The sequence below is a fragment of the Pelophylax lessonae genome, assembly GCF_965119305.1.
Source record: "Pelophylax lessonae genome assembly, chromosome: 10".
Taxonomy (NCBI): Eukaryota; Metazoa; Chordata; class Amphibia; order Anura; family Ranidae; genus Pelophylax; species Pelophylax lessonae.
The window spans coordinates 204,533,897-204,546,574 of NC_138777.1; the positions used below are offsets into that span (position 1 = coordinate 204,533,897).

The window sequence follows — 12,678 nt, forward strand, 5'->3', positions numbered from 1 at the left end:
CAATAAAAGTAATAATCATGAAATGCAAGAATAATAATAATAATAATGTTTGGATCATGAAAATGATTGGATCCCTTTACATTGGTGGTCAAAGGATAAGGATCCCTTTACATTGGTGGTCAAAGGATAAAGATCCCTTTACATTGGTGGTCAGAGGATAAGTATCCCTTTACATTGGTGGTCAGAGGATCCCTTTACAATGGTGGCCATTCTTGTCAGTGGGAAGCATAGTGGTCAGTGCTTCCACAATAAACCAGCAGATGGCAGCATTTCACCTTCAATATAAACCTTTTTCTTATGTAGCCAGTGAGAATGGAAATCATTATTATTATTCTTTTTAAAAAATAAATGATGTGTCTTTATTTTAAAATGAATTGTAAAATACAAAAAAAAAAAAAAAAAAAAGAAGAAGAAGAAGAAAAAGAATGCAAGGCTCATTGTCTTGTCGGTTGATCGGGAACGCAAAACTGTTTTCTGCAAGTCTTCTCCTGTCGGTACTCATGCCTGATAAATGACAAAGTTTTCTTTTTTTTCCCATAAAACACAGTAGTGTCAACTTTTACATAAATACGTATTATAGTGCGGGGCGCGTTGCCAAGTGACATCGGAGATCACATGATTGGGAGGGTGGGGGCAGGTCACAGGAGTGGTGAAAGGAAAGGGTGACGAGAATACAGATGAGTCCAGGTTATATGTCCTCCTCCAAAACCTTCACTGTCTTCTTCCTGCAGCAGTACTGTTCACAAATCTTTATCAGTTCTGACACGATGAATACAGAGGATGCCAGGCCGGTAAGGAAGAGGAGATCTGTGCAGGAAAAAAAACACATTAGCAGTAGCACTGAAAAATCTCATTGTTCTCTACAGTGGACCTTCAACCCAGATTTTCCAGGTTGTATATGAATATTGAATGATTGTTGTATGACAGTTTTTAGTCCTTGTTCAGACAGAGAAAGAGAGATACAAAGTAACATTGTTTATAAACATCGTATCTCTCGATTTCCCATCTGATCATGGTTTATAAAAACGTTTACTTTGTATCTATTACCTGTCTGATCACTGTTTATAAACAATGTTACCTTTTACCTCTCCATCACCAGTCTGATCACTGTTTATAAACAATGTTACCTTTTACCTCTCCATCACCAGTCTGATCAATGTTTATAAACAATGTTACCTTTTACCTCTCTATCACCAGTCTGATCAATGTTTATAAACAATGTTACCTTTTACCTCTCTATCACCAGTCTGATCAATGTTTATAAACAATGTTACCTTTTACCTCTCTATCACCAGTCTGATCAAGGTTTATAAACAATGTTATTTTGTATCTCCCATCAGAACAATGTTACATTGTTTATAAACATTGATCAGACAGGTGATACAGAGATATAAGGTAACATTGTTTATAAACCTTGTTCAAATGGGAGATAGCAAGATACAGTGTTACATTGTATCTCTCTATCTCCTATCTGAACAATGTAACATTGTTTATAAATAATATTTAGACTGGAGATAGAGAGATATAAAGTAACACTGTTTAAAATAATTGTATTTCTCTATCTCCTGCTTGGACAATGTTTATAAACAATGCTACTTTGTAGCTCTCTAGCACCAGTCAGAAAAAAAAAACAGTTTATTAACATTGATCAGACTGGTGCTAGAGAGCTACAAAGTAGCATTGTTTATAAACATTGTCCAAGCAGGAGATAGAGAAATACAATTATTTTAAACAGTGTTACTTTATATCTCTCTATCTCTCTATCTCCAGTCTAAATATTATTTATAAACAATGTTACATTGCTCAGATGGGAGATAGAGAGATACAATGTAACACTGTATCTTGCTATCTCCCATTTGAACAAGGTTTATAAACAATGTTACCTTATATCTCTGTATCACCTGTCTGATCAATGTTTATAAACAATGTAACTTTGTTCAGATGGGAGAAAAAAAAACAGTTTATTAACATTGATCAATCTCCCATCTGAACAAAGTTACATTGTTTATAAACATTGATCAGACAAGTGAGAGAGAGCTATAAAATAACATTGTTTATAAACATTGTTCAAATAGGGGAGACAATGTAAAATTGTTTACAACATTGTATCTTGCTATCTCTCTATCTTCCATCTGAACAATGTAACATTGTTTATAAATAATATTCAGACTGGAGATAGAGAAATACAATATTATTAAACAGGGTTACTTTTTTATATCTCTCCATGTCCAGTCTGAATATAATTTATAAACAATGTTACATTGTTCAGATGGGAGATAGTTTATAAACAATGTTACATTATATTTCTCTATGTCCAAGCAGGAGATAGAGAAATACAATATTTTTAAACAGTGCTACCTTATCTCTCTCTATCTCTCCTGCTTTGACAATGTTTATGTAGCCCCCTATAGGTAGGTGCTAGGTAAAAGTATATTGGGCCTTGGCTGCCTAACAGCAGGGCCATGATTTCAGCTGGCTGTCATGTCTCCCAGGTGTGGTTACTGAGAGGGGAGTCTCCCCACTGGCTCCATGAGAGGGTTCTCATTGGGCAGTGGAGGAAATCCAATCAGAGACACACTCAGGCCTGTATCTACCCCAGAAGGCAGATTCTGCCGCAGAGGATTCTGGGAAGGGGTATAAGTTTGAGGGGAACGCATGAGTCCCAGGAGGGAGAGTACGACTGTCTCTCCTCCTGTCAGAAGGATCGGGTGTCTTGGGGGGCTGCCTGGGAATCCAGAGAATGCGGAGTTGAGCTGCAGAGGGGATCCGGTGTGCCGAGAACCAGCGGAGGAAGAGGGGTTCAGTTCCAGGAAAGCCTGCCAAGGTTGTGAGTACTGTGAACTGCCCCTAGGGGTCTGCCAAGTGTAGAGGGGACCACTCCAGAGAAGGTTCCAGGGATCCAGGAGTCAGCTATCTGTAAAGGGGGTACCTAGTCAGAGGACCCTGAAGTGTTAGAGGGGGTACCTAGTCAAGGGACCCTGAAGTATTAGAGGGGGTACCTAGTTAGGGGACCCTGAAGTATTAGAGGGGGTACCTAGTCAGGGGACCCTGAAGTGTTAGAGGGCGTACCTAGTCAGGGGACCCTGAAGTATTAGAGGGGGTACCTAGTTAGGGGACCCTGAAGTATTAGAGGGGGTACCTAGTTAGGGGACCCTGAAGTATTAGAGGGGGTACCTAGTCAGGAGACCCTGAAGTATTAGAGGGGGTACCAGTGGTTGGGCCCTGAAAAGTCAGTGTACAGTGTGCGGTTGGAGGGAGCTGTTCAGTGACTTTTGAGCTAAATTGAGTGTCCGGAGTCAAGAGTTTTACAGTCCTGGATCTTCTGAGTTAACAAACAAGTTAAAGTCGAAGTTCTAGCACAGTTCAGCAAAGCTGTATTTTCAAGCGTCAGGAAGCGCTGGTCGGCATTCAGCTGGCGTCAAGACAGCGCCAACGGGCATTTTTGTATAAAGTCCCAGCTAACCTAGTTGAGCCAGAGGAGTATCCCACTCATTCCCTTCTCCCATCCCCAAACTACAATAAACAAAACAAACCAAAGATGGCGGAATGGTCATTGTCTCAGTTCTCACACCTGGGTTCACAACTTAAATGTGTTGGAGGTGTTACCGGTAACAATGGCAGACCCACATCAGGCTCAAGGCCTGGAAACATTGCTACATTTATAAACAATGTTACGTTGTATCTCTCTATCTCACGCCTGAACAATGTTTATAAACAATGTTACATTGATCAGACAGGAGACAGAGATACAAAGTAACATTGTGTATAAACATTGTTCAGATAGGAGATGGAAAGAAGATGCACACTGGTCTGATCTCTCCTGTGACTTACCCAGGGCATGCAGGTTCTGTGTCAGGAAAATCTTCTGAAGAGGGGGGATGTAGATGACGGCCATCTGTCCCAGGATGGAGCCAATCACCGAGTACCAGAACACCCGATTTTTGAAGAAGCCAATCTCGAAGACTGTTTTATGCTGCAGAGGGAGGAATCGGTGTAAATGAATAGAGTTTATTTATTCCACCCAGAATTGATAGTTTACCTAAAGTCTTTCTATATTTAGAGCCGCTTTTTTTTTTTTGTTTTTAAACTATTGGGTGGGTTAGGAAAGTATCAGGCACAGTGTACTGTGGTGGTGGAGCTGGTGACGAGGTCTCAACGTTTAGGAGATCCAGTCTGTGGGCCAGTAAAGGAGCTCCGGAAAGGAGCATAATTCAACACAGAGCCCCACACAGAACTGAACCATTTATTCTGTCTCTATGGGGTGTCACTCACCAGAGAGCGGCAGCCCAGGGCATTAAACATGTCAAAAAAGACGAAGCAGGTGAAGGTCATGGTGGTTGTCCTCGGCGTGACTTTCCCGTCCGGAATCTGGAGGATGGAAATGAGACATTACATGAATATTACATCACAGTGCAAATGGAAGATGTTGCAGCACAAGCAAAACCAATAAATGCGGCAGATACTGCAGTGTATGGGCAAGCTCCACCTTTGTCCTACACACCTACCTGTGTCCCACGCACCTACCTGTGTATGCACCTACGCAGCCACCTGTGTCCTATGCATCTACCCTACACAGCCACCTGTGTCCTACCCTATGCAGCCACCTGTGTCCTACCCACCTACCCTATGCAGCCACCTGTGTCCTACCCACCTACCCTATGCAGCCACCTGTGTCCTACGCACCTACCCTATGCAGCCACCTGTGTCCTACGCACCTACCCTATGCAGCCACCTGTGTCCTACGCACCTACCCTATGCAGCCACCTGTGTCCTACGCAGCCACCTGTGTCCTGCGGACCTACCCTACACAGCCACCTGTGTCCTACGCACCTACCCTATGCAGCCACCTGTGTCCTATGCAGCCACCTGTGTCCTACGCACCTACCCTATGCAGCCACCTGTGTCCTACGCACCTACCCTATGCAGCCACCTGTGTCCTACTCACCTACCCTATGCAGCCACCTGTGTCCTGCGGACCTACCCTACACAGCCACCTGTGTCCTACGCACCTACCCTATGCAGCCACCTGTGTCCTATGCAGCCACCTGTGTCCTACACACCTACCCTATGCAGCCACCTGTGTCCTACGCACCTACCCTATGCAGCCACCTGTGTCCTACTCACCTACCCTATGCAGCCACCTGTGTCCTACGCACCTACCCTATGCAGCCACCTGTGTCCTACGCAGCCACCTGTGTCCTGTGGACCTACCCTACACAGCCACCTGTGTCCTACGCACCTACCCTATGCAGCTACCTGTGTCCTACGCACCTACCCTACGCAGCCACCTGTGTCCTACGCACCTACCCTACGCAGCCACCTGTGTCCTACACACCTACCCTACGCACCCACCTGCATCCTACCCTACTCACCCACCTGCATCCTACGCACCTACCCTACGCACCCACCTGTGTCCTACGCACCCACCTGCATCCTACGCACCCGTGTCCTACGCACCTACCCTACGCACCAACCTGTGTCCTACGCACCTACCCTACGCACCCACCTGTGTCCTACAGCCAAACAGGATGTGAAAGGAAATCTCTTGGGAGAACTAGTGTCTCCATTGGAAGATTTCCCCTCTATTACTTTTCTGGGGATACCCCAAAATTTGGGATTTACTTTTACTTTCACTTTCAATTATAATGGCAAAACAGAACAAACAAACAGAGAGGGTGAATCTCACTAACGGGGACACAGACAGTTGTTTTAATCCTTCTCTACTCTATCCAAAATTAAAGGTTTTGCCTTTAGTTATAATTTAACTCAGTGTATGGGGGCTCACCCAGTGTATAGCGGTACTCAACTCCGTGTATAGGGGAAGGGGCTCCACCCCTGTGTATGGCAGGGCTCTATACAGTGTATGGCAGTACTCAACTTAGTGTACAGAGGGGGCTTTACCCAGTGCATGGTGGTGCTCAACTCAGTGTATGGGGAAGGGAGCTCAACTCAGTGTATGGGGAAGGGGGCTCAACTCAGTGTATGGGGAAGGGGGCTCAACTCAGTGTATGGGGAAGGGGGCTCCATCCAGTGTACAGCAGTGCTCTACACCGTGTTTGGGGGGGGTCAACTTCACCCCAGTGTATGGTGGTACTCCATCTATTGTATGGGAGGGCTTTACCCCAGTGTATGGTGGTGGTCAACTCAGTTTATGGGAGGGCTTCACCCAGTTTATAGTTGTGCTCAACTCCGTGTATGGGGGGGGGGCTAAACTCAGTGTCTTGGGGAGGCTCCATCACTGTATATGGCGGTGCTCCACACAGTGGATGGGGGTTGCACCCAGTGTATGGCAGTGCTCAACTCTGTGTATGGGGGGCTTACCCCGTTGTATGGTGGTGCTCCATCTATTGTAGGGGAGGGTTTCACACTAGTGTATAGTGGTGCTCTATCTATTGCATGGGAGGGCTTTACCACAGTGTATGGAGGTGGTCAACTCAGTTTATGGAGACTTCACCCAGTGTATCTTATGTGTATGGGTGGTTCCTGCGCTATCTGAGGTAGTGTGGGTTTCCTTCTAATTGCTGCACCACGGTACTGGTACCAGCAACCAGTTGATACAGGGTTAAAGTAATGTGGGTTTGTGGCGCGCTTCAGAAGTGAAATGTTTAAAAATTAGATGGTGTGATAAAAATTATTAAACCAAATAAAGTGCTATTTTTTTAAAATGACATATTCTTTTGGCTGGGGTATATTTCCACTTCAAATATAAACGTGATAACGTGATTCAGTGAATATATAAACAATCTGTATTACCTCTATACCTTATTAAACATATTTAAAAGTGCTGAGTGTTTTCAATCTTCAAAGAATAATAAAGACAACAAATAAATACGTATTCCAATTAAAAATGTGCAAATAGTTGCTCCAAAATATAAAGTGCTATGTGCTTTCACTCTTCAATCAATATAAATTAATAAATAAGGTGCAGTGTTCATTAGTGTCCATTAAATATCATCCACAATAAGGTGTAATTCAACTCAATATCTTCAAAAACCAAAACGTGCTTCCGTGCAGATAAAAGTGCTGTGACTTGCTGCCTCCACCAGGTGTCACATCTAGGTGCTCTAAACTCTCACCTTGATAAGGTGTAAAATACGCCTGTGTATATAGATTTAGCCTCCGAGATGATAATTAGGGGCTTTCGCTCTTTCCAATATCTTATTCCTGCTTCCGGGTAATCCTGTTCTGTCCGTTATAAGGTGCTTATACTTTATGGGGTCCTCACCTCCTATCTCGACCTCGGGCTCAGTAAACATAAAGGGCCATCATGGTGCAGTATTTAAAATCAGTTTATTCATTAAAAGAATCAGTTGCACTTACAATTAGCAGGTAGTTTCAGCGCATAAAAATGTAAAAATCAGCGTCGGGAGAACTTCGCTCCGTTCTCTAACGTCACTTCCGGTGTCTGGCGGCTCCTCCTACGCGTTACGTCACAGGGAGAGTTCGAGATAGGAGGTGAGGACCCCATAAAGTATAAGCACCTTATAACGGACAGAACAGGATTACCCGGAAGCAGGAATAAGATATTGGAAAGAGCGAAAGCCCCTAATTATCATCTCGGAGGCTAAATCTATATACACAGGCGTATTTTACACCTTATCAAGGTGAGAGTTTAGAGCACCTAGATGTGACACCTGGTGGAGGCAGCAAGTCACAGCACTTTTATCTGCACGGAAGCACGTTTTGGTTTTTGAAGATATTGAGTTGAATTACACCTTATTGTGGATGATATTTAATGGACATTAATTTACACTGCACCTTATTTATTAATTTATATTTATTTATATTTTTTTAATTGGAATACGTATTTATTTGTTGTCTTTATTATTCTTTGAAGATTGAAAACACTCAGCACTTTTAAATATGTTTAATAAGGTATAGAGGTAATACAGATTGTTTATATATTCACTGAATCACATTATCACGTTTATATTTGAAGTGGAAATATACCCCAGCCAAAAGAATATGTCATTTTAAAAAAATAGCACTTTATTTGGTTTAATAATTTTTATCACACCATCTAATTTTTAAACATTTCACTTCTGAAGCGCGCCACAAACCCACATTACTTTCACCCAGTGTATGGTGGTGCTCAATTCAGTGTCTTGGGGAGGCTCCATCCCTGTATATGGCTGTGCTCCATCCAGGGTCTATTGCATGGGAGGGCTTCACCCCAGTGTATGGTGGTGAGTAGTCTATTGTAATATTGTAGGGAAGGGTTTCCCCCCAGTGTATGGTGGTGAGCAGTCTATTGTAGTATTGTAGGGAAGGGTTTTCCCCCAGTGTATAGAGGTGAGCAGTCTATTGTAATATTGTAGGGAAGGGTTTTCCCCCAGTGTATGGTGGTGAGCAGTCTATTGTAGTATTGTAGGGAAGGGTTTTCCCCCAGTGTATGGTGGTGAGCAGTCTATTGTAATATTGTAGGGAAGGGTTTTCCCCCAGTGTATGGTGGTGAGCAGTCTTTTGTAATATTGTAGGGAAGGGTTTTCCCCCAGTGTATGGTGGTGAGCAGTCTTTTGTAATATTGTAGGGAAGGGTTTTCCCCCAGTGTATGGTGGTGAGCAGTCTATTGTAGTATTGTAGGGAAGGGTTTTCCCCCAGTGTATGGTGGTGAGCAGTCTATTGTAGTATTGTAGGGAAGGGTTTTCCCCCAGTGTATAGTGGTGAGCAGTCTATTGTAGTATTGTAGGGAAGGTTTTTCCCCCAGTGTATGGTGGTGAGCAGTCTATTGTAGTATTGTAGGGAAGGATTTTCCCCCAGTGTATGGTGGTGCTCCATCTAATGTATGGGAGGACTTTACCTCAGTGTATGGAGGTGCTCAACCCAGTGTATTTGGGGGGGGGGGGGGTCCACCCAGTGTATGGCGGCACTCAATTTAGGGTATGGTGAGGGTCCACCCAGTGTAGAGTAAGGGGGGCTCCACAAGTGCATGGTGGAGCTTCACCCCAGTGTATGGGGGATGCTCCACCCAGGGTATCACAGAACTCCACCCAGTAAATGAGGGGGCTCTACCAAAAACTGATGCAGTTCTAAGAATACAAAAATGAACGGAAATGGCGGAATGTTCTGGAAAAGAAATGGATTGCCCCCCCCCCCTTATATCCCTCCCCCTCTATATATTTTAAATTTATAACAAGTAATGGATCTAATGAGTTAATGAAGCGAGTGGCAGAGTCTCCCTCCTTGTACCAGGAATTAAGTCATTTAGTCCTAATTGCTTTCCACCTCTTAATTGCCACCCATGATCCTCCCCACTCTGCAAAATCCTGCAACCCACCCCCCCCCTCCTCCCTATTAGCATTCCCTACCTCCTTCCAGAAGACGAAGAGCGTCCCGCTGATGATGATGGCCGCGGACAGAAGGATCTTTAGCAGTAAGGTCTTGCCGAGAATGGCTTCCTTGGAGTTCCGCGGAGGCTGCTTGATGGCGTCCTTATCGACCGGCTCCACCCCTAAACTGCACAGAGACGGAGATATGAGGAGAGATGGAGGATGGGGAACTACAAGGCTCAGCATGAATTGCCTGCCAACAGCCCACTGGGACTTGTAGTTCTTCATTAGCTGACAGTAAACACCGGATCAGAATGGTAGGATATATAGACGGGACATTTGGGATGTTTATGGTGTCCTCATGCTTCAGTCTCCAAATTTAGAGGACTTGTCACAGCTGAGCTCCTCAATAATCAGTCTTAGGCTGACCATACACTACACAATCTGATTGTACAATCACTGTACAGTCTCTTTTAGGCTTACCAACATTTTGTAAAATGGGGACAAACCTTAAAGGTGGGAATAAACTCCGATCAGGGCTGCTGTTAGAAATCATGGCGCCCTGTGCAGCCCTACCTGGCAGCCCCCCCCCCCCCAAATTTATCAAGACAATATTTTAACTAAGTATACACTAAAATCACTATTAGTGGAACATACCAGACAGCCTGTGTGAATTTGCCCTTTAATTGTTTTTACATTTTTTTTTCTTTTTTTTAAATGTATAATTTTTTTTTTAAAAGTAAAAAGTTATAACAATTCTTTTATTTTACAATTTTTAAAATAATTTATTAATGTTTAATTTTTTATTTTATTTTTAAATTGTTATTTTTTACAGGACAGGGAAGTCTGCAGCGCTGTGGGCGGGGGGCAGCACAGTGAAAGGGGGGCACATGGAAAGGGGGGGGGGATCGGTGTCAGAGAAGCAATGTCAGGAATGATGCCCTGTGCCTGTGTCTCTCCCTGCAGCAGCTGAAAGCTGGCAGGAGAGAGGGAGAAACTGTTTTTTAGCTGCTGCGGAGAGCTGCACCAGGCTTCCTTTTGTATTTGCCCCTTCCCCCCAAAGCACAGATTCCCATGCTGTTGGGGCCCCCTGTGTGGCCAGGCCCCTTACAGGAGGACTGGGGTCCCCCCCCCCTATCAGCGGCCCTGACTCCCATACATGAATTTTACCTATAGGTAAGCCTATAATAAGACTTACCTATAGGTACTGTAAATATCTCCTAAACATGCAGCGATTAGGAGCTATTTACTGTACATGCAGCCAGTGACATCATCGGCGCATGCAATCTGACGGAACGGTCGCCCAGGCAATTCCTTCAGAGTCCTGTGCCCTAAACGGCGGCTCCAGCGTGCATGTGCGGGAGTGACGTCATCACAACTCTGGCCAGTCACACAGCCTGAGTCTGCGAATATGTAAATAAGACTGGGTGAAGATGAAAGCACTCATCGGTGACAGCTCCTCGCTGGTGGGGCTTCGTTCTAAGGTAAGTTTTTACATAAAGTGATAGAATGCAATGCATACTAGCACACTAAAACTTTAAATCGCCTGCAGTTAGGACTAAAGGCAAAACTTTTTTTCCCCCATTTTGGATTGAGTAAGGGAGGGTTATAACCACTGTCAGGTTTTGCCATCTGTGTTCCATTGGGGAGATTTACCTTCACTTCCTGTCCCATAGCCAAACAGAAAGTGAGAGGAAATCTCTGCAAATTAACCACTTAAGCCCCGGAAGATTTTACCCCCTTCCTGACCAGGGGGTATTTTGCGATTCGGCACTGCGTGACTTTAACGGACAATTGCGCGGTCGTGCGACGCTGTACCTAAACGAAAGTTTTTTTCCCACAAACAGAGCTTTCTTTTGGTGGTATTTGATCACCTGTGCGATCTTTTGATCATGCGCTATAAACAAAAAAAGAGAGTCAATTTTGCAAAAATAACAATATTTTTCACATTTTATATATGAAATTCCCCCCCAAAAAAAAATCAAAATTTTTTAACATTTTCGGCCAATTTGTTTAAAAAAAAAAAAAAAAAAAAAAAATCGCAAAAAGCGTATTTTGATTGGTTTGCGCAAAAGTTATCGCGTTTACTAACAAAGGGAAAGATTTTTGTCATTTTTGTTGTTTTTTTTTTTTAACGCGTAATGGAGGCGATCTGCAATTTTTTTTGCGGTACTGCCACATTGGGGCGGACAGATCGGACCCTTGACTGACATTTTTGACACTTTTGGGGTTACCAGTGACATTTCTACAGTAATCAGTGCTATAAATATGCACTGTTACTGTAAAATTACACTGGCAGTGAAGGGGTTAACTTTATTTGAGAGGGAGGGGTTATGTGTGTCCCTAGGGGCGTGATTCTAACTGTGATCGGCTGTGGCTTGAGCTGTAGGAACAATGATCAACGGTCCTACAAAGTAGAACCGTATGATCACCATTCATACACAGGGGAGAATGACAGGCGGCTTGTTTACATCAGCCGCCTGCCTTTCTCCCTCACCCCCGACGATCGCAGAGTGACCGGTGGACATCGGGTCCGCTGGTCACACACCCGGGGGGGGGGGGGGGGGCGCGCGCGCTCGCTCCCCAGAGCCTCACAGGCTAGACCTACGTCGCTTTGCCTGTGAGGGGCTGACTGCCGCAGTAAATCTACTGACGGCAGTCGGCAAGTGGTTAAGGGAATTCCTCAAATACCAGAACTAGTGTCCACATTGGAAGATTTCCCCTCTATTACTTTTCTGGGGACAACCCAAAATGTAGAGTTTTCCTTTACTTTCACTTTGAATGATAACAGTAAACAGGACAAATGGAGAGGATGAATCTTCCTAACTGAGTAACAAACAGCAATAAAAACCTGACAGGTGTCCTAATCCCTCTCCACTCTAACCAAAACTAAAAAAAAAAAAAAAAACACAACACGTTTTGCCTTTACTTATACTTTAAGGCTCGGTTCACACTGGGGCGATTTGTCACATGACTTAGTCACCTGACAAGTCGCGCTCCATTCAGTGCAATGGAACCGCTCTAACCGGAGCGACTCAAGTCGCTCTGACTTAGAAAAAGGTTCCTGCAATACTTGGGGGCGTCTTTGCAGCGGCTTGCATTGACTTCTACTAAAGAAGTCATTCGCAAGTCGCGCTGTGTGGGGCGGCTTCAGAGTCGGGCGACTTTGAAGCCGCCCCCAGCGTGAATTGAGCCTAACAATGAATTTCATTTTTGATTCAAATCAACAAGACCTTTACATTACGTAGCTGATGGTACATCTAAAGCAGATTGTATAGTATATGGTAACCTGTAGATCTTCTATGCAGGGGGTGCTCGATTCGATACAGACGCAGAGGTCTTCAAACTATGGCCCTCCAGTTGTTCAGGAACTACAATTCCCATCATGCCTAGTCATGTCTGTGAATGT

The 12,678-nt window shown here is 44.2% G+C and overlaps 1 protein-coding gene across 1 annotated transcript in view; it reads right to left on the reverse strand.

Moving 5' to 3' along the window:
• Window positions 1–212: 212 nt before the first annotated feature.
• Window positions 213–12,678, reverse strand: part of ATP2C2 (ATPase secretory pathway Ca2+ transporting 2) — a 138,813-nt gene continuing 126,347 nt past the window's right edge. The window contains exons 24-27 of the mRNA XM_082270788.1: window positions 9,309–9,456; window positions 4,273–4,368; window positions 3,832–3,973; window positions 213–807 (exon numbers count right to left, since the gene is read on the reverse strand). Coding sequence (XP_082126914.1) covers window positions 689–807; window positions 3,832–3,973; window positions 4,273–4,368; window positions 9,309–9,456 — 505 coding nt within the window. The 3' untranslated portion in view covers window positions 213–688. The remainder of the gene's footprint in view (window positions 808–3,831; window positions 3,974–4,272; window positions 4,369–9,308; window positions 9,457–12,678) is intronic.